General features: G+C 36.6%; 1 protein-coding gene across 4 annotated transcripts in view; it reads right to left on the bottom strand.

Annotated features, from left to right (window-relative positions):
- The window catches only part of Edc3 (enhancer of mRNA decapping 3), a 49,595-nt gene extending 33,675 nt beyond the window's left edge, over positions 1 to 15,920 (bottom strand). Inside the window, exons 1-4 of one of the 4 annotated variants that reach the window (XM_058573811.1) lie at positions 15,763 to 15,857; positions 5,660 to 5,737; positions 4,515 to 4,696; positions 3,417 to 3,736 (exon numbers count right to left, since the gene is read on the bottom strand). In XM_058573811.1, the coding sequence (XP_058429794.1) occupies positions 3,417 to 3,736; positions 4,515 to 4,678 (484 nt within the window). In that variant the 5' untranslated portion in view covers positions 4,679 to 4,696; positions 5,660 to 5,737; positions 15,763 to 15,857. The other 3 variants (XM_046427977.1, XM_046427974.2, XM_046427976.2) reach the window with 3 other exon arrangements.
- Between the last annotated feature and the right edge of the window lie 6,914 nt (positions 15,921 to 22,834).

The raw sequence follows: 22,834 nt of genomic DNA, 5'->3' as shown, positions 1-22,834 counted from the left end.
CTATCAAGCCACAAAAGATATGAATGACATTTAAATGCATATTGCTAAGTTTGAAGCCAGTCTGAAAAGGCATATATATATATATATATATATATATATATATATATATATATATAAAATGATTTTAATTATGTGCCACTGTAGAAAACAAAAACTGTAGAGATGTTAAAAAAAGATCAATAGTTGCCAGGGTTAAGTCGGGTGAAAAGACCCAGAGAACTGAATAGGTAAAGCACAGGAGACTGTTCTAGTGTAACTATTCTGTATGATATTTTAATGACAGATACATGACTGTATATTTGTCAAAACCCACAGAACTTCATAGCATACAACCCATAGAACTTCTTCTCATTCTCGAGACTTAATATATGCAAATTTAAGAATTAATTCAGGAGGATGGAGAAATCCCAGGCTGGAAAGCAGAATGTGATAATCTAACTGTATTATGAAAACAGAGAAAAAAAATCAATGAATTGGGTAAGAAACCTAAGTAACTCTATAAATATACAGTCTAAGATGAAAGGCAAAGAGACTCTAAAAAAAACACTGTATTTGACAGTTTCCCACATAGGTAAGAGGTAAAGTTAACAATTCTGATACAGGGTTGAGTACCCTTATTTGAAATGCACAGGAACAGAAGTCTTGGATTTCAGGAATTTTGAAATATCTGAATATACATAATAAAATATCTTGGAGATAGGACCCAATTCTAAACATGAAATTCATTTATGCTTTATATACACCTTACAAACATAGTCTATAGTATTTTCAGTGCTTTTGCATTGTCAGAACGGGTATGCAATTTTCCAATGAGACATCATGTCAGTTGCTCAAGTTTCAGATTCTGGAGTACTTTGGATTTTGGATTTTCATATTAGGGATACTCAATGTGTACCACTATACATATATACTGAAATTGAATAAATGAATGACAGATGGTAGGAGACAAGTTTCTCACTTTTGCAGTGGGAGGTTACAGCAAAAAGAGGTTAGAATGATCAATGTGATAATGGATTAAAGTTGAAGACATAGTATGGACTCACTTAGCACAATATAGTATATATAGTTATAAACAGAAATATTTATATATCATAAATATATATACTAGCTAAACATACATATGTATATGTCCTTGCCATAAGCTATAAGGACAACACTCAGTAGCAGTGAGAACATCTATGCCTAGATATTGGTAGCTAATACCATTCTACATTAAAAGGAGACAGGACTCCTTGTTGACATGACTGATTTCAGGGATAGGACAGGAAATATAAGATAAGCCTTGCTGGGCTGGATGGCACACGCCTGTGATACCAGTGGCTTGGGAGGCTGAGACAGGAGGATCACAAGTTCAAAGCCAGCCTCAGCAACTTAGTGAGGCCCTAAGCAACTCAGCAAGACCCTGTCTCTAAATAAAATTTTAAAAAGGGCTAGGGATGTGATTCAGAGGTTGAGCACCTCTGGGTTCAACCCCCAACACCAAATAAATAAAGTTAAGTCTTAGAAACTATCACAGCCCAGAGAAGTTGTGACTACTAAATGTGAAGTGGTATGCTAGATGGGATTCAGGTATAAGGACATCAGATACAAACTAAGGCAATCTAATAAAATACGAACTTTACTTAATAATAATGTATCAATATTGATTCATTAATTATAACAAATATACCACACTTACTCTAAGATATTAAATAAGTATGCAAGAAAAATAAATGCACAGGGAAAAATTATAAATTGTTAGAATATTTGAACTATTAACAAATCAATATTTTTGGTTAAAATTTTTTTTAAAAAGAGGTTTTTTTTCAGAAGAGGCTAAAATCTATGTGGAATGGGTCATTTCCTATCCAAGCATTCAGAAGAAGTAACAACTGAACTTCAATCATCAATTCAGATAGTTGTTTCCCAGGCACTTAAAGAAGTCACTTTGACAGGAGGATTGCAAGTTTGAGGCCAGCTTAGGTGACTGAGTGAGACCTCTTCTCAAAATTAAAAAAAAGGACTGAAAATGTAGCTCAGTGGTAGAGTGCCCCTAGGTTTAGTCCCCAGCACTGGCTGGGGAAGAAGAGCATACACTGGTGGTGGTAGGGTGGGGGGTTGGGGAGGTGATATGAGATGAAATGAGCTTGAGGGGGAAAAAAAGGAAATGACTAGTATTTACATAGCACACTAAGACCTGGGGACCACAGTTCAGGAGCAATAAAAGCAACAAGAAGCATCTAGAACAACTTCTTACATGTGGGTTCCAGAGAGACCTAGCTCACTTTAAACTATCTTTTAGAAGGTATTGCCAAGGTATGACTCTAGCTTGTAACTTTATATGAATTAGGTAATACTCATTTAAAATTCCTAGTATATCTTGCCACTATTTCTGAGTATAAAACTAATAAGTAATATTTAGAATATTTTGTAATCTAGAAATAATCTTTTTAAAATTTTTTTTTAGCTGTAGTTGGACATAATACCTTTATTTTTATTTATTTATTTTTATGTGGTACTGAGGATCAAAATCAAGGCCTTACACGTTAGGCAAGCGATCCACCACTGAGCCACAACCTCAGGCCCAAGAAATAATCTTTTAAAAGAACATTAATATTCATTTAAGGACCTAGCAGATACAAGTGAATCTGTTATGATTCACTGTTACCACATTACTCTAGTGAATATAATAAAAAGCATAGCAGCTTCTAGGGAATTAACTCTCATTCTAAAATCAACAAATGGCATTCAATAATCCATTATTACCAAACAAAATTGGGAAGCAATATGCACAAGTGCATGTTCTCCTTGATGTTCTAGGAAGGAGAGTAAATACAACAAACCTAAGTCAGAAAATGAAAGATCAGAGAGGTCTACACCAATTCCCACCTCTCCTTTAATTGAGGATCGGAGCCAAGAAACAAGAAGAAAAAGCCACTCAAGAATCCCCTAGAACAGCCCAAGTGCAGGTTCAATTCAGATGTCACTTACCATCATCAGGTGTCATATTTAAAACAACATCACAGTCTAAATGAACTCTGAATAGATCCCTGACTTTCCCTGAAGGAAGGATGGGAGTGGGTAGGAAGCTTGAATGCATCTGTAACAGCTCACTTCCTTGCCCTTGACATTTTGAGGAATCAGACCCAAAATGAGAGACCCATGTTATATATTTATTAAGCTCTATCACATCCTTTTTTAAAAAATATTTATTTTTTAGTTGTAGTTGGATACAATACCTTTATTTTATTTATTTATTTTTATGTGGCGCTGAGGATTGAACCCAGGGCCTCGCACATTCGAGGTGAGTGCTCTACCACTGAGCCATCCTTTTTTTATTAGAGTAATAAAGGACTTATTTAAAAAGCAGCAGTAGATAAGAGCTTACAGTCTTGAAATATTAAGTTAAAAAGAAATAGCAACATGACCCTACTTACAGGAGTTGTGCCGCCGACGGAAACTTTTGGACTGACTCAGGGATTCCATGTGCCTATCCACATAGCTCTTTGAGCACTGCTGCTGCTGGGGAGAAATGGTCACATCTTGGCTCTTCACATCTGTCCTCTTAGGGATGTTCTGAGGGGCACTGCTGGAAGAGACTGGCTTCTTGACCAACTTGCCCATGCCATTGTGATTGATACCTACTTGGCAGCCAATACCAGAGGGACCTAATTCTGTCTGATGAAGGTCTCCAAAATGCTGGTTATCTCCAGGACCTGGTATCTCCAGAATTTTTAATTCTGTTATATCACCTGCCCTGAAATACATAAAAGAGTCCTAGTTTTAAAATTATAATAGTGATAACATGAATGAAAATGAAATCAACAACAAATGGCTACCCCTTACAAGTCTGCATTTTTAGTGTGGATGTAAGCATTAAGAATGGATATAGCCATAGAAAAAGGTTATATGTGAGTATGTGTAGAGAGAGAATTAAGGAACTATTCAGAAAATCAAGGAAGGAACTCTTGCCTGACGGCCTTCAACTTTTTATTTTTATTTATTTTTTTTTTTTGGTACAAGAATGGGAAGTGTTACCAACTGGTGAAAAGATGTACATGAAGACACAATGAACCTGAGACTTGTTGGCAAATAACAGAAAAGGACTTTTCTGAAACTAAGGACTTTAGCTACTGCTTCTGGGGATAAATTATAATACAAATTTACAAAAAGAAACATTTATGTAGGAGAAAAATTAATCAGGACCCTCAACATGAGAAAGCATAAATAATACAAAATTGAGAAAGGAAACCTGAAACCATAAAAGAAAAAAAAAGTTATGCTGAATTTAAATAATATAAAGATTGTGTGCTTGACAGAGATAAGAAACAAGATTCATAAACCCTGAATTATTATCTGAAAGCTAATTACAACACAAAGGCTCTGCTGAGAACAGCAGCTAGACTGTAAGACCTAAGACTGCAAAATCTCACACCTGACAAGACTCTACTCAAAAGCAGTCCCATCCAAAAGAACACTGGCAATCAAGCACCATGCATCACCAGGCTGGATTTGGAAGAAGTCAAGATCCTCACCTGAAGGTGACTTCTGGCACAAGACACTTCACTCCATTGTGGAAAGGCCGGGTGAGAGAAATGGTCTGGCTGACCTGATCCACTGCTGATACTCTTCCCTGATAGACACCCAAGCTATCTCCACAATTGATGGACACAATACTGCCCAGCCAATCCGTAGCCATGTTTTAGATGTGATACCACTGTAAAGAGAAGAAACCATTCAGTACACCCTGAAGAATAGACATTTTCAATTAAATTCAACAATTATTAAGACATATTCTGTCACATCCTTAACTGAGATAATAAAACAAAAAAATTTTCAAAATTTTTCCAGGAATATGCATATTAATAAGCAGTATTAATGTATACAAAGATATAATTGCTTTAAAGTGCATACATTAGATAGTGACCAGATATCAAATCATACAAATTACTTTATTGTTTACATTATGTTTTATAGACTTATATATCATTTAATTATATTCTAACAAATCTTTCATCAAAATGATTTCAAAGAGAATATGTTGTCTGGAAATAATTCTAGTTATAAATTCTGAACTCCAGAAAAACCCAACTGAAGGCACCATAGAACACTACATCTAATAACTACAAAATATACTTTTTTTTTTTTTTTTTTTGGTACCAGGGATTTGAATCCAGGAGTGCTTAACCACTGAGTCACATCCCCGGCCCTTTTTGAGAGAGGGTTTCACAAAGTTGCTGATGCTGGCTTTGAACTTAGGATCCTCCTGCCTCAGCCTCCTGAGTCACTGGGAACATAGGTGTGGACCATTGCGCCTGGCAGAATATATATACTGTCTTATAGTCCACAAGTTCATCAACAAATGGTGGGCCTTCAACAAGTACCAATAAATTTCAAAGGATTGAAACCACAGAGTGTATTCTGTCCACAACAAAATTAAATTTGAAATTCATAATAACAAAATATTTAGAATATGCCCAAATATTTAGAAATTAGGTAAGATGTTCCTAAATAAACTATAAGTCAAGAAAGAAATTAAAAGTTAGAAAATAGTTTGAACACAATGATAACAAAAACACAACATACCAACATTTGTGAAATGTGCTTAAAAGGAGAATTTATAGTTTTAAATGTTTCTTTTAGAAAAGAAAGATTCTGAGCCAGGTGCAATGGCACACACCTGTAATCCCAGAGACTCAGGAGAGGTTGAAGCAGAAGGATCACCAATTGGAGGCCAGTCTCAGCAATTTAGCAAGACCTGTCTCAAAATTAAAAATAAAAAGGACTGGGGATGTTGCTTGGTGATAAAGCACCAGGGTTCAAGCCCTATTACCCCTCCCCCCAAAAAGGAAAGATTTTGAATATTTTCACCATAAAGAAATTACAAATGTTTAAGAAGATAGATATGTTTATCCAAACATTACTTGGTACTCCATATAAATATGTAAAATTATATTTTTTTGTGGTCCTGGGAATTCATGCATGCCAGGCAAATGTTCTACCACCAAGTTATACCCCATCCCTTTTTAAATTTGATTTTGAGATAGGGTCTCGCTAAGTTGCCCAGGCTAGCCTCAAACTTATGAACCTTCTGCCTCAGCCTCCCTAGAAACTAGGATTATAGTCAGACACCACCATGCCTGGTGATATGTATAATTTTTATGCTTTTACATATCAGTTAAAAGTTTTAATTAAAGAAAATAAATTTAAAGTCAATGATCTAAGCTTCCATCTTAAGAAGTTTAGGGGAAAAAAATTACACATCAACCCAAAATTAATAGAAAGGAAATAAAGAAGATTCAGTGAAACAAGAAACAATATTAACTCTTTGAAAGTTATTAACAAAAGTTTTTAATCAAGAAAAAAGGGGCTGGGGATGTGGCTCAAGCGGTAGCGCGCTTGCCTGGCATGCGTGCGGCCCGGGTTCGATCCTCAGCACCACATACAAACAATGATGTTGTGTCCGCCGAAAACTAAAAAAATAAAAATAATTTAAAAAAAAAAGAAAAAAGGTAATATGACCAATATCAGGAATGAACAAAGGTACAGCAAGAAATTTTAAAAGGTACCAATAATTTAACAACTTAGACAAAATGGGATGTTGCTTGGTGATAATGTCTCTGAAAGACATTATGTTATCAAAATTGACACAGAATTAGAACCTTTGGATAGCTCTGTATCTGTTTTAGAAACTGAATTGGCCAAGAGAATATGACAAGCCACAGGCTGAGACAAAGCATTTGAGAAAGAAATATCTGATAAAGAACTGTTATCTAGAGCTGGGGTTATAGCTCAGCAGTAAAGCACTCGCCTAGCATGTGCAAGGCCCTGGGTTCAAGCCTGAGCACCACATTAAAACAAACAAACAAATAAATAAATATCTTGAGTCCAACTACAACTAAAAAATAAAGATTTTTAAAAAAACAACTATGATCTAAAATATACCAAGAACCCAATTTAAAAATGGGCAAAAGTTGGCCATGGTAGAACACAACTGAAATCTTAGTGACTGGGGAGGCTGACATAGGAGGACTGCAAGTTCAAGACCAGCTTCAGCAACTTAGTAGGCCCTAAGCAACTTAGTGAGACCTGTCTCAAAATAAAACATTAAAAAAGGGGTTGGGGTTGTGGCTCAGAGGTAGAGCGCTTGCCTCACACATGTGAGGCACTGGGTTCAATCCTCAGTACCATATAAAAATAAACAAACAAAATAAAGGTATTGTGTCTATCTAGAACTAAAAAAAATTAAAATTAAAAAATAAAACATAAAAAAAAGACAGGGAATGTGGCTCAGTGGTTAAGCACCAGTGGGTTCAATCCCTGGTACCCCCACCTCCCAAAAAAAGGCAAAAGGACTTGTCACCTCATTAAAGATATACAACACGGCAAACAAGCACATGAAGAGACACTTGATATCGTATCATTACAGAAATCAATTTTTAAAAATGAGTCACCAAAATCCAAAAGATTGACACTTTAAATGCTGCCAAGGATATGAAGGAATGAGAACCCTCATTCACCACTAATGAGAATGCAAAATAGCACAACCACCTAAAAAAGTCTGACAGTTTTTTACAAAACAAAATGTATTGGCTGAGCATATAGTGGAGGCTTGGTGGGAGAGGCAGGGGATGTACATAAACTCTGTGCTTTCTGTTCAATTTTGCTCCAAACCTAAAACTGCTCTAAAAAAACTGGATGTTCTAAAAGAAAAACAAACAAAAATGTCTATTTAAAAGAAAGAAACTTATATAAATTCAAATCTTCACATGATGAAAATGCTAAACCTAGATGGCATTACAGGTTAATTTTATCAAACATTTAAGGAAGAAATACTGCCAATCTTACACAAACTTTCAGAAAAGGAGCCTGTATAGTGACATGTACTATTGTTCCAGCAACTTGGGAGGCTGAGACAGGAAAATCACTTGAGCCCAGGAGTTTAAGACCAGCCTGGGCAACACAGTGAGACCCCATTTCAAAAATAAAAACCAAAAAACTTCCAAAAATATAGAGAATGAAATATTTCCCAGCTTGTTCAAGGCCAGTATAACCCTGATGTGAAAACTTCCCCACAAAAGCATTAGAAGAAAAAATAAAAACCCATACCCCACACAAATACAGACAAGATATCCTCAACAAAATATTAACAAATCAAATCCAGCAATAATTATGAATCATTAAATACCATGATTATTTAGATATTTACTCCTGAAATGCAAGGTTGGTTTAATGTTTAAATCATTTAACAGAATGACTTAAGTAAAAATAACTTAAGTAAAAACAGAAAAATTATTCTGATACCAAAACCAAAGAGTACAAAAACTCAAAACCTACAAAATAATACCCCTCATGAGCAGACACAAAATTCCTCATCAAAATACCAGACAACGGAATTCAACAATAAATAAAAAGAATTCTACAGCAAGATCAGGTGGACATTATTTCAAAAATGCAATGTTAGCTCAAAATTAGAAAACTAATGAACATAATCTACTGTATTAACAGGCTAAAGAAGAAAAGTCCTGTGATTGTAGCAGAAAAGTCATGACAAAATTCATCACCCAAGAATTAAAATTTTAAAAAAACTCCCAGAAAAAGGGAATAGAGGAAAATTCCTTCAATTTGATAAATTATCTAAAAAATCCTATAGCTAATATTCTACTTAGTGGTGAAAAACTGGATGCTTTCCCTCTAAGAAGGTTCACTCTCACAACTTTTATTTATCACAGCACTGGAAGATCTTGCAATAATTCAATTTTATTTCAATATACTAGTAATGAACACATGGACACTGAAAGTAAAAACATATTATTTACAATTGCTCAAAAACTGAAATACTAGGAGTAAATCTAGCAAAACATGTACAGGAGATTTGCATGCTGAAAACTATACAACAATGACAAAAAAAAAAAAAAAACCAAAGTGTTATTAAATAAACTGACAGATGTACCACATTAATGGAATGAAAGATTCAACACAGGGATGGGGCTGGGGCTCAGGCTCAGTGGTAACGCACTTGCCTGGCATATGTGCGGCCTGAGTTCGATTCTCAGCACCACATATAAATAAATAAAATAAAGGTCCATCAACAACTAAAAAAAAAAAGATTCAACACATATCCATTTTCCCAAAATTGTTATACAGGATTGATGCAATTCCTACCAAAATCCTAGCACAATTTATTGTAGATATAGACAAGATTATTCTAAAATTTATATGGAAAGGAACAAAAATAAATCGATTTAGTCAAGAAAGTGTAAACAATCATTGCACCTGATTCTAAAACTTGGTTATCAAGATTATATGGCATTTGAGGAGGAAAAGACATATAAATCAATGAAATGGAATAAAGAACCCAGAAACAGATTCACACAAATGTGCCCAACTGAGTTTTGACAAATATAGAAATAATCCAATGGGGCAACAGAGCTTTTACAATACCGGAATGAATGGACACTTATCAATGCAAAAAAGAAAAAAAAGGAATCTCAGCCTAAGTCTCATGTTTTATACAAAAATTTACTCAAAATGGATTAGAGACTTGAATGTAAAACACCAACATCTGAAACTATTAGGAAAAAAAAAAATGTAAGAGAAAACTTCAGAATCCAACGCAACAAGGAACAAAGAGTTCCTCAGACTTGATACCAAAAACTCAATTCACAAAACAAAAAACTAACCAACTGAACTTATTGAAAATTAAAAACTTTTGTTCTGCTAAATATTTGTTATAAAGATAAGACAGGCTAAGAGAAAATGTTTGCAAATCACATATCTGACAAAAACAAAGTACTGGTATCTAGAATACACACAGGACTTCAAAACCAATCTAATTGGGAAACGAGCAAGACATTTCACCAGAAAGGATATACAGATGGCCAATAAGCACATGAAAATGTTCAACATCATTAATTAGGAAAACGCAATTAAAACCATAGTGAGATACTCACTACACTCTTTTCAAAATGGCTAAAATAAAAAATAGTGACAATATTAAATGCTAATAAGTTGTAGAAAAACTGAAGCACTTATAAATTGTAGGGGAGATATTAAGTTTGGTGCAGCCAGTCTGGAAAACAATTGGTCAGTTTATAAGAAATTTAAGCATTATCTAAGAGAAAGAAAAACAAGGGGCTGGGGCTCGACAGTAGCGCACTTGCCTGGCATGTGTGAGGCACTGGGTTCAATTCTCAGCTCCACATATAAACATATAAATAAAATAAGGTCTATCAACAACTTTAAAAAAAGAAAGGAAAAACAAGTTCACACAAAAACCTCTGCAAAAAAAAAAACAAAAAAAAAAAAACTGTGCACAAATGTTTACTCATAATAGCCACAAACTAGAAACAACCCAGATGACATTCAACAAGTTAATAAACAAACTGGTATAGACATACCATGGGAGGTAAAGTAAAAAAGCCAACTTCCAAAGGTTACATTTGTATGATTATGTTTAAATAACAGACTTGAAAAGACTAAGTAATGGAAATGAAGAACAGATTAATGGTTCCAAAGGTTAAGGGAGGCATAGGGTGGAAGGAACAGGACTTCTGCATCTTGACAGTATCAATGAAAGTGTTCTAATAGTGATATTGTACTATGGTTCTGGCAAAATGTTAACAATGGGGGAAACTGAGTAGGGTACACAGAAATTCTTGGCATTATTTCTTAGTACTGCATGGGAATGTAGCTCAGTGACAGAGTGCTACTGGGTTTAGTCTATATGGGAGAATTAACATTCAAGTTCTTCAACCTCTAAATGATAATCCTCTCTCCATTTAAATCTTTTAATTTCTCTGAGCAATCTTTCATAGTTTTCATTATAGAGCTCCTGCAAACTTGTTATTAATTTATTAGTATTTTATGCTTTTAATGCTATTATAAATGGTATTTTAAACTTCATTTTTATTATTATTTGGTACTGGGGACCAAATCCTAGGGTGCTTAATCACTGAGCCACATTCCCAGCCCATGTGGATCCACGGATCAAATATAAGTATTAATCAAAACCCAAGTTAAGGTGTTGGAGGTTTCAGTCAGTGATAGAGTGCATGTCTAGCATGCAGGAGACCCTGAGATCAATACCCAAAACCCATAAATGGGGAATTTATGGGTGGGGAATTACTACCTTTTTGGAGAAATTGAAAAGCTGATTCTAAAATACATATGAAAATACAAAATACTAAGAATAGCCAAAACAAGATGAGAGAAAAATAGAGATGTTTTACACTATCATATTTCAAGATTTTTCTAGAAGGCTAGAAAAACCAAGACACTCCCTTTTCCCTGTTCTCCAAACACAAAGCCCTTCTTAATACTCCTCAAATACATCAGGCTGTTTTCCTCTAGAACTTTGCACCAGGTAGTATTTCCAGAACACTCTTTTCCCAGCTCTATGAATAGCTAGTTCAACCTTGTCTTTCTTTTACCTGCTAAAATGTTACCACCCCAAAGAAATCTTCCCTGGCTACCCAGTCTAACATGGCTATTCATCAGCACTCTCCAAACTTCACCTTCTGTAATTACTTTGAAATGAAATCACCATCTATATTTCCTTGTTTGTTGATATTGTGTGTCACTCCACAAAAATAGGGCAAAGAATATCTGTCTTCTTTAGCCAACAAGACAGCCTGGAATGGAAGAGGAATTCAATAAATAAATATTTACTATTTGGATTGGATTTCTGATTTAAAATATTAAATGAATTATACATAATAAATGTGTCTTAATCACTCAAAAGCTAATTTTAGACATACACTTACAAAAAATGTAGAATCCAAAAGAAGGAAAAAGGGGCAGAGGAAGGAATATAAAGGAGCAATTTTTTTAAAAAAACACTCCTATAATAAAAAGAGTATGTCTTGTCAGAAACACAGAGCATGAAAGAGCCAGCTCTAAGATTAATCAAACTCATAATTGTCTATGATCTAACTAAGCAAGTATCAAAAAACTATATTAACAGGGGCCGGAGTTGTGGCTCAGTGGTAGAGTGTTTGCCAACATAAAATATAAATAAAATAAAGTTATATTAAAAAAAATATGTTAACACAATAGAAAATAAAAGCAAATGAACCACTAGGCTCATCCATATTTTTAACATATTATAGAAAATTTCAAACGTACATAAATGCAGAGAGAACAGCATAATAAGCCTCATATACTCATCACAGGGTTGCAACAATTATCAACACATGAAAGAATTTAAGGGGCTGGGGATGTGGCTCAAGCGGTAGCACACTCGCCTGGCATGTGCGGGGCGCTGGGTTCGATCCTCAGCACCACATAAAAATACAATAAAGATGTTGTGTCCACCGGAAAAACTAAAAAATAAATATTTAAAAAAAAGAATTTAAGAAATCAGGTGAATTTCGAATGCTATGTAACTGCCACAATGATATTGATTTAAAAAAAAAGAAAAGGCACAAACACTTGAGGTTATTTCCTCTTCCTGATCAGCCTTTGCCTATTTAATGTCACAAAAGTACCTATTTTCTTCCCTATTATACTCCATCCCAATGCTTAACTAAGATTGATGTAGAATAACACAATATATATAATACAATATTTAAAAACACCAGAAATTATCCAGATAGGAAAAAGTTTTTACTTCTCCATTCAACATGTATCTTTAATATCTTGATGTTCTACATCCAGGTTTATACTATACTAATAATGAAATTTAAAAAAGAAAAAAAATCTTTTTCTTCTTTTTGGGAACAGAGGATTGAACCAAGGGACACTTTATCACTGAGATACACTCCCAGTCCTTTAGGGCCTCACTATGTTGCTGAGGCTGGCCTCTGAACTTATGAACCTACTGCCTCAGCCTCCCAAGTCACTGAGATTACAAGTGTGCACCACCAGGCCCAACTATAAATCAAATTTTAAATATTCTGAAAATGTGGATGTTAGTTGACAAGTGCAGTTTTTCTATTTAGTTCTATATTAATTGAAACTTTTTAAAAAGTAATTGCTAGAGCTAGGGCTGTAGCTCAGTGGTAGAGCACTTGCCTAGCATGTGTGAGGCACTTGGTTCAATCCTAAGCATCACATGAAAATAAACCAATAGAGCTGGGGATATAGTTCAGTTGGTAGAGTGCTTGCTTCGAATGGGTTCAAGGCCCTGGGTTCTAATCCCCAGCACCATGTAAAAAAAAAAAAAAATCTGCCCTTGGGGTAGACTCAGCAACACATTGAAGGCAATAAATAAAGGGAAAATAAATAAACTAAAGGTCCATCTACAACTACAAAAAATAAAAATTAAAGAAACATACTAAATGTGTAACAATCTGCCCCTTCCTTTTATGGGAAGTTCCTCTGTAAAACACATTAATGCTTTATTCAAAACTCATCAGATATGTTTTTTTCCTATAAAGAAAATTCCTAACAGAAGGGAGACCAGTAGGTTTAGAGAAAGGGTTTTTTTTTGGGGGGGTGATAAGGGGAGAGAATGGAGAGGAACTAAGGAATGAAACTGAGCAAAGTATGTGCATGTATAAACATGCCACAATAAGGTCTGGGGATGTGGCTCAGGCGGTAGCGTGCTCGCCTGGCATGCGTGCGGCCTGGGTTCGATCCTCAGCACCACATACAAACAAAGATGTTATGTCCCCCGAAAACTGAAAAATAAATATAAAAAAAAAAATTCTTTCTCTCTCTCTCTCTCTCTTTAAAAAAAAAAACAAAAACATGCCACAATAAATCCACTGTTCTGTATAATTATTATGCACTAATTAAATTCCTTTTTCTACACAAAACTCTAAACCTAAATTAAATAAGAGTGCCACCAACTGGGTTCAACAGATTAAGACACTAAGGAAGAGCGCTTCATCCATTAAGGGATGAATAATTCTATGTCAAAAGAGTCCATAGCTGAAACCGGAAACATAGGAGCTACAAAGGAACTATCTTTGATGCTTTTTGTTTTCTATGTTTCTGTCAAGTTATGATATATATAGCATGTTTACATGTTTTAAGTGAACAGCTCCATGAATTCTTACACATTAATTCACCCATGTAACCACCATCCAAATACCCCTGAAGGCTCTATTGTACCCCACTAAAGGTAGCCATTATTCTGACATAATGAAAACCCAGTTTGGCCTATTTTTGAATTCCATATAAATGGAAGCATAAAGACTCTCTTTAAAGTATTTGGCTTCCTTTGCACATACCAAAAGTTAATTTTTTTTTTTTGCCTGTGCCATATACTGTAAATAAGCAAATAATCCACTCTAGTGTTGATACAGTAGGGTTATTTCCAGTTCCAAGTTAGTATAAATAATTCATATTCAGATATATGTTTTCATGGTTGGCAAATGTACTCATTTCTTTTCCTTTTTTTAAAATTTATTTTTTCACACAAATGAAGCACAACTTTTCATTTCTCTGGTTATACATGATGTAAAATGTACTCATTTCTGCTGTGCATATTACACAGGAAATCAGAATAGACACAGTATTTGGCTTTACTAGAAATTGCTGGTTTTATTTATTTTTTTTTTTTAATGAAATAGAGGATGTCAGAGGGCATCATTTGTAGAAAGGACAGATAAACTTTCTATTGTTGTGTGTGCACACCAGCAGGGAGTGACAAGGTAAAATACATGAAACATAGGCCAAAAAGTTTGAGAGACTTTTCTAGTCTACAGCCCTAACCCCACAAGGAAGTTCCACCAAAAAAAATTTTGGCAATTAATAACTCATGCTCTTTGCAAATCTTCACATCACACAGAGATAACAAGCCCCTCAAAGTAGCCCACACCTGTCATCCTGGCTAACTGGGAGGCCAAGGAAGAAGGATTACAAGTTTCAGGGCAGCTTGGCAATAGCAAGACCCTCTCTCAAAATAAAGTAAAACAAAAGCCCTAGAAACTGACAAGAATTTTGTACCAAGTACAACTAACATACCATTCATTCACTTGAAAAGAAGGACCAAAGTAAACTTCTTTTCTCATAAGAAAAAAAAAAGATGACATTCATCTGAGGTTTCCAGTTGAAATACAAAACTGCTCAGAAACATTTATATTGTCGGAATTAAGACCCATATGTGACAGATGGCAGAATTAAATAGTTTAGTCTGTGGCTAGGAAGAAGAAACATTCTTGAGTTCCTAGTTCCTCCCCTGTACCCACAGAAGGGGATTAAGACGACTCCAAGCTCCGCCAAGTGGGAGACTGAATATCAACTGGTCAAGCCAACAAGGGCCATTCCTTCCACACACCAAAACACCTGAACCACCCAACAAGTCAATTATTGATAAATAGAATCGACGTCACACAAAGAGTACTGATAATAAGAACGGCAGACTTACAAAGGTCAAGAATGAATCAAGGGAAAGTCAGTGGGGTGCCCTGTCAGGTATCAATTTCTCAGTCACCCTCTCCTCCCACATCCCGTTCACCTCTGTCCTCAAGCTATCAGTCATGGATGTGGTGCTCACGCTCGTGCCTGCCACTTGTCTCACTGTCCAGACAGAAACGGAGGCACGAAGCAGTGAGCGGCGACAGCCACGAACAAGGAGAACCCAGAGCCCAGGCCTCTAGTACCTCACACAATCCCCACACTATTCGGAATCTCTCTGTTCTCGGCCTGCCACTTCTAACCAAAATTCTGGGGCCACCCCTAGTAATGTGGACCGCTGCGAACTCGAAGGGACCCCCTCCCCCCTACCTCGCGCCAGTCTCTATTAAGGTTTACAAGACCGGAAACCCTACAGTCTAAAAGCAAACCCCGCTGGCAACACCGGAAGCCCCCTCCCACGAGCACCCACAAACCGACCGCCTACTCTCGCTCCCAGCTCCGCGCCGTCTGGTCTGGGCCTCCTCCACACACCACACCAAGCCGACCCCGCACCGCGAAAAGACCCACAGAGGGGGCTTCTCCACCCACCCCCACAACCACGATTGCCGTACCGGAAGCGACCCCGCGTCTTCACGCCGCCGTCATGAGGTCACTTCCGGCGCGACTCCCTGGAAAACTGAAGGGCCGGCAATTGAGGCGCGGGGCGCCTGGGAAATTTGAAAGGTTGGGACTACGCGGTGAGGGCAGGCCTTGCGACCCCCCCCCAGAAATGTGCAAAACTTCCCGTTCTACACGCCCCACCTGCTTATATTCCATGGGATCTGGCCTGGAATCGGGGTTCGGCACCCTCACTCCTTGGTGCAGGTTTCGGGGGACCAGCCACCTTGCAAATCTCCACCACAAGCTCCTGCTTGGCGTCCTGTCTGTCCTCCGCCAGCGCCAATCGCGCAGATAAAGTGGAGTACTTTTAGATTGCCGCGTTCACGTGGGACCCTCTCCTTGCTAAATTGCAGCTATGGTTTGCAATGAATAGACCACCTCTCGCCCGAACGGATTAAAGGAAATAAATGTCGACCCAGAGTTGATCTTCAAAGTTTATTAGCTTCAGCCCATTTAAAGCTTATAATAAGTTAGTCGGTGCCTAACTCCCCCCCGCCCCCCAGCGTTCTGTACACGGGCTGATGCGTTTCTCCGCCCCTTGGAATTGTAGGGTGTAGGTAACCTTGATTTTGAAAAAAAGTTTACCCGTTGGGCAGAGACCATACTTGAAGTGTTTCACGTGGGCAGGCATCTTAGAATAGGGTAGTACTGTAGTTCCAGACAAGGCTCTGCTACAAAATCAGGAACTTTTAAAATTCTCTAGGGTTCAGGAGGCTAAGGCAGGAGGATTGCAAGTTAAAAGCCTGCCTCAGCAACTTAGAGGCCCTTAGCAACTTAGTAAGACCCTGTCTCAAAATAAAAAAAAAATGGGCTGGGGATGTGACATGCACAGTGGTTGAATGTACCTGCGTTCAATCCCTGGTACCAAAAATATCCTGAGGAACTGCTTCACCACCCTCCCCATCCCTTGTCCCAAACACATAACAATCACCTTACTATTGAAAGACCCCAGCCCAATAACTTTAGGCCCAGTAATAAATCACCAGGGCTTGCTTCCGCACCTGCACAGACGTCAGATGTATTTTTCAGAAAATCAGTTAAGTGTAAACGATTAAGAAAGGACAGGATGGTTGGGAAAGGAGCCGGCACGGTTGGGCAAACGGGATCATACAATGAAAAAACCATACAATGAATAACAAATGGTTTTTATGTGGTTTTTCCAGGAACCTATAGTGAAAAACAAGTTTACCCTTTAAGTGACCTATATGCTGGATTCAAAAGAGCCAATGAGATACCTGTTACTGTGCTAGGAGGAAAACTGACCACTGTACCCTATAAAAGATCTGTACCCCAAAGCCCGGTGTGCCAGTTCACCGAAGCTCCGGCTGAGGTTTCGCTGAGCACCCGCAGGCGCCTGTGTATCAATAAATCACCTCTTGCTTTTGCAGCCAGTGCCTCCTGCGTCTTTCTTGGACAGGGAATCGGCGGGTCTTTCACTATTACTAGAAATTCCCTAAGTCTGGAAAGGCCGTGGCTGGCTGGCTGGCTTTGTTTTGGTTTGGTTTGGTTTGGTTTGGTTTTCCTCCTTCCAAACTTTAATTTTAGAGCATTTTTAGTTTCAGGGCAAAATTGAGCAGAAAGTACAAAGAATTCCTACGTATCTTCCTTACACAAAAACAATTCCCCATGGACATCCTGTGCCACAGGTAGTATATTTGTTAACAATTGATGAACCTACATTGATAGATAATTGTCACCCAGAGTCCATAGTTTACATTAAGGTTCATAATTGATATTGTACATTCTATGGATTTTGACAAATCTACAGTGACGTTTATCCACCATTGTAGTGTCATACAGAATATTTTCTCTGCCTTAAAAATCCTCCGGGCTTGGGCTGGGTTATAGCTCAGTGGTAGAACGCTTTCCTAGCACATGCGAGGCACTGGGTTCAATCTTCAGCGTCACATAAAAATAAATTAAATAAAGGTACTGTGTCCAACTACAACTAAAAAAAAAAAAGTCTCTGGGCTCTATCTAGTCACCCCTCGCTCCTCAACCTCTAATAACCACTGATCCTTTTACTGTCTCCATAGTTTTGCCTTTTCCAGAATATCATTTAGTTGGAATTGGCCTTTTTCATTTAGTAATATGTATTTAGTATTCCTCTGTGTCTTTTCACGTCTTGATAGTTTATTTTTAGTACTGAATTAATATTCTGTTATCTGGGTGCACAACAATTTATCCACTCGCCTACAACAGGACATTTTGGTTGTTTCTAAGTTTTGGCAATTATGGATAAAACTGCTGTAAACATCCATGTCAGGATTTGGGGTGGACATAGTTTTCATTTCCTTTGTGTGACTACCAAGGAGTGTGACTGCTAGTTCATATGCTGTCAAACTCTTTCAAAGTGAATACACCATTTGGCAGTCCCACTAGCTGTGAAGAAAGGTTTCTCTTGATTCAAATCCTTAACAGCATTTGGTAGTATCAGTGTTTTGGGTTTTGGCCATTATAATAGATAAATTTGCAATTTCCTAATTACACGTTTCTAAACATCTTTTCACATACTTGTATGCCATGTGTATCTTTTTTGGTAAAGTCTGATCAGGTCTTTTGCCCATTTAAAAATGCCCAATTAAAATTGGATTATTTTCTTATTGTTGAGTTTTAAGATTTCTTGTGTTATTTTGAAGACTAGGCCTTTATTAGGTGTGTCTTTTGCAAATATTTTCTCTCAGTCTATGGCTTGTCTTATTCTCCTGACATTGTCTTTCAAAGAAGGATGTTTTTTATTTTACTGAAGTCAGCCTATCAATTATTTATTTCACAGATCATACTGTGTGTTGTACATAAAAAGTCATTATTACCCCATGGTCAATTAGGTTTTTTCCTATGCTATCCTCTAAGAATTTTGCAGTCTTGTATTTTACATTTAGTTAATCCATTCTTTTAAATACCTTTATTTTATTTATTTTTATGTGGTGCTGAGGATCAAACCCAGTGAATCACACATGCTAGGCAAGTGCTCTACCACTGAGCTACAGTCCCAGCTCTTGGTTAATCCATTTTGAGTTAATATTTCTTTACATTACATTATTTCCTTTTTTCAACCTTTATTTTATTTATTTACTTTTATGTGGTGCTGAGGTTTGAACCCATTGCCTCACATGTTCTAGGCAAGCGCTCTACCACTGAGCCACACCCACAGCCCCATTTTGAGTTATTTTTTTTTTTTAAAGAGAGAGAGAGAGAATTTTTTAATATATATTTTTGTTTGTTTGTTTGTTTTCGGCAGACATAACATCTTTATTTGTATGTGGTGCCGAGGATCAAACCCAGGCCACACGCATGCCAGGCGAGCGGGCTACTTGAGCCACATCTCCAGCCCGAGTTAATTTTTTTGAAAGGTAATTATCCAGATGATTTTTTTTTTTTTGCATGTGTAGGTCCATTTGTTTTGGCAATGTTTCTTGAAAAAAAAAGATGTTTGCTCCATTGTATTGCCTTGCTCTTTTTAAAAAATCAGTTAATTATTTATGTGCTGTCTATTCTGTTCAATTGATCTATTTATTCTTTCACTAATACCACACTGTTTTAATTACTATATGTGTAACTCTTGAAGTCAAGTAGTGTCAGTTCTCTAATTTTGATTTTATCCTTCAACATTAAGTTGGCTCTTCTGGGTCTTCGGTCTCTCCATATATATTTTAGAATCAGTTTGTCAATACCCACAAAATAATGTGCTGGGGTTTTGATTGGAATTGACATTGAATCTATAGATCAGATTAGGAAGATCTGACATTTTGACAATATTGAGTTTTTCTATCCAGGAACATGAAATATCTCTCATTGTATTTGTTCTTTGATATCTTTGATTAGAGTTTTGTGGTTTTCCTCATATAGTTTTTTTACATGTTTTGTTAGATTCATACCTAAATATTTTATTTCGGGAGTGCGAAAGTCAATTCAATGCTTTAATTTCAAACTCTACTTGTTCATCACTGATATATAGGAAAGCAAATTAAGTGTGTGTGTTAACCTTGTATCCTATAGCCTTACTGTGTTGGCTTTAAAGATATTGTATCCATCTACAACTAAACAAACAAACAAACTTTGAAACTTGAAATAATTTTTTTTAAAAGTACTTGACAAGAACAATTTAGAAGAGGAAAAGTTTATTTTGGCTCCCAGTTTCAGAGGTTTGGTTGGCTGACTGTATTGCTCTGGGTGGAAGGTGAGGCAGAAGGGCATGGCAAATGAAAGCTGCTCAGCTTGCAACCGCCAGAAAGCAGAAAGAGGGAGCAAGGATCAAGGGTCAAAATATAATCCCAGAAGCCTTGCCCCTAGTAACCTACTTCCTCCAGCCACACCTTACCAGCTATAGTTACCACCCAGTACAGTAGCCTTTTCAAATTATTAATCAAATGGATTAATCCACTGATTAGGTTACATCTCTCATGATCTAATCATTTTGCCTCTGAACATTTCTGCCGAACCATAATACTTACTATAATCACTTATTAATTCCAGAAGACTTTTGTCACTTCTTTCAGATTTTCTATTTAGATGAACATGTTAACTGTAAACAAAGACAATTTGATTTCTCCCTTCTAATCTGTACACTTTTATTTCCTCCCTCTTTGCCAGTCTCTGTCAATCACTAGTCTGCCTTTCGTCTCTATGGATTTGCTGACTCCGGATGTTTCATATAAATACAATGAATCGTACAGTATGTGGCCTTTGTGTCTGGCTTCTTTCACTCAATGTAATATTTTCAAGGCTTATCCGTGTTGTAGTACGTATCAGTACTTCATTCCTTTTTTTTTTTTGTACAAAGTGTGTTAGTTTACTATACTTTTGTTATACATTGGCAACCTCTTTAATATCTAGAGGCTATATATTATAAAATTAAGACTCATTTGTCCAGTATATACACAATATATATATGAAAGCAAAGTTAAATAAAATGCACATTGCAAGGCAATGGGTAAGCTGAAATTGTCCAGCACGCTTAACAAAACCTTTTGCAACTTCCCTCCTGCCTCCCTCAACCCAGTGAACAAGTACAGACAGTGTTCTGTTCAGAGGTGGTTTAACAATTCCAGACACAGTATTTCCCATCAATTTTTAAAAGCTATTTATAAAAAGTTTTATTCTACTACTTCTAAGTTCATCAAGCACTTCTAAATATATAGAAGGACTAGATATTCCACATAAGAACTGTCCACTATGCACACAGATTACCATGGTTGTAATCAGAAGTATCTTCTAATATTTTGTCCTTGAACCTTTCAGTCCTCATTTCCTTTCTCTACTTTCAATCCAGTGAACAAGTAGAAACATATGAATGCTTAGAGCGAATTCACACCCAAAAGTTGTTGATAGAGGAAAGCTTTCCTATGGATTTCAACAGAAAAATGTACAAAATGTGCTAATTTTTCTAACTACTTGGTCATACACTCTTTAACATCTAGAGATTAGATGTTACAAAACCTGGGCTCGTTTGTCCACCTATATACTAGATACACAACAAAACAAAATGCACAAAACATATAGAAAACTCATGTCTGAACATGTTTTACTTTGCTCTGTATGTAGTGTATATAAAGGACAAATGAGTCCTAATCTAGTCCTTTCTAGATGTTAAAGAAGTTGCCAGTATATGACAAAAGTAGAATTAATAAACAAATTGTGTTTATTTTGTGTTAAAATACCTAGGAAAGATTGTCTTCTGAAAATTTCAGCATTATAACCCACTGGGTCAGTGAAGAACCAGAATATTCACATTTTGAAGACATTTTCAAAATAGAACTATTTTTACATGTGTGCAATTTATTCAAGACTATCCTGTACACAGTGAACAAACTGAGTTCTTACTTGAAACTCCTAGTCTGTCTAGATGTTTAGAAGTGTCCATTGTATGTTAAATATAGAGGTAGTAAAATATCACTTTGCTAAAATTCACATAAAAAAATATTGTCTTTTGGTAATGGAACTCTGAAACCACCTCTGTGAGCAGTACAATACTGTCTGTATTTGTTGAGTGATGTAGACGAGGGCAGGAACAATTGCAAAGAGTAATATGGTCATGTGTTCATACTTAGACATGTTCAGACTTCACTCCTTCTTATGACTAAATAACAACCCACTGTATGGATATACCACATTTTGTTTGTCTATTTAGCAGGTGATGAACATTTGGGTTATTTCCATTCTTTTGGCTGTTGCAAATAATACAGTCATAAACATTCCTATATGAGTCTTTGTTTGAACACCTGTTGTCAATTCTTTTGAATTGACCTAGAAGTGAAATTGTTGGCCTTTTTAAAAAAAATAATAATAATCTGGGTGTTAGGGAATTAGGCTACTCATTCTTGAATTGGTCATTTCCCCTAACACTTAGGAAGACAGACAGGATGAGTTCATTAAACTTAACCATTTCTATGTTTCATCTGTATCTCTTCTTTTCCATAACAAAAATTCTGGTTCCCCAGGACAAAAGAGATGATTAAGTAGACTATCTTCATTAATTACCTATTTGTTTAATCCTGAATCATGCCACAGTCTGGCTGGGCACAAAATCACGAGCCACTCAAGCAGGAACAAAGTTTATTTTTTGAAACTGCCACCAATGTCCGGTACCGCCCGGGAAGATTTTTTCCACCCACGCGGCCTCCTCTCACAACCGAAGAGAGCTCCTCCCCCGGAACTCCCTCCTACTGTACTTCCCCAACCAATGGGAACTCTCCAGGAGTCCCGTAGCCGGCCTAGGTGAACAGCAGGAGTCCAATATCCATATGAATGCAAATCTTAACATAATCATATCATCTCAATGGCTAGCTGGCCTCACCTTTCGACCAAAAATGCCATGCATCATATACTTGGCTCTTAGCATCTCCCCCCTTCTGTTTAAGTAACAAGCAATCTGGCTAGGGACCGTGCC

Source organism: Marmota monax, unplaced genomic scaffold (assembly GCF_021218885.2).
Source record: "Marmota monax isolate L192 unplaced genomic scaffold, Marmota_monax_Labrador192_F-V1.1 WCK01_AAM20220418_F8-fsc00111, whole genome shotgun sequence".
Lineage (NCBI taxonomy): Eukaryota > Metazoa > Chordata > Mammalia > Rodentia > Sciuridae > Marmota > Marmota monax.
The sequence above is the reverse complement of the archived record's forward strand: the minus strand, read 5'-3'. Positions and strand labels throughout refer to the sequence as shown.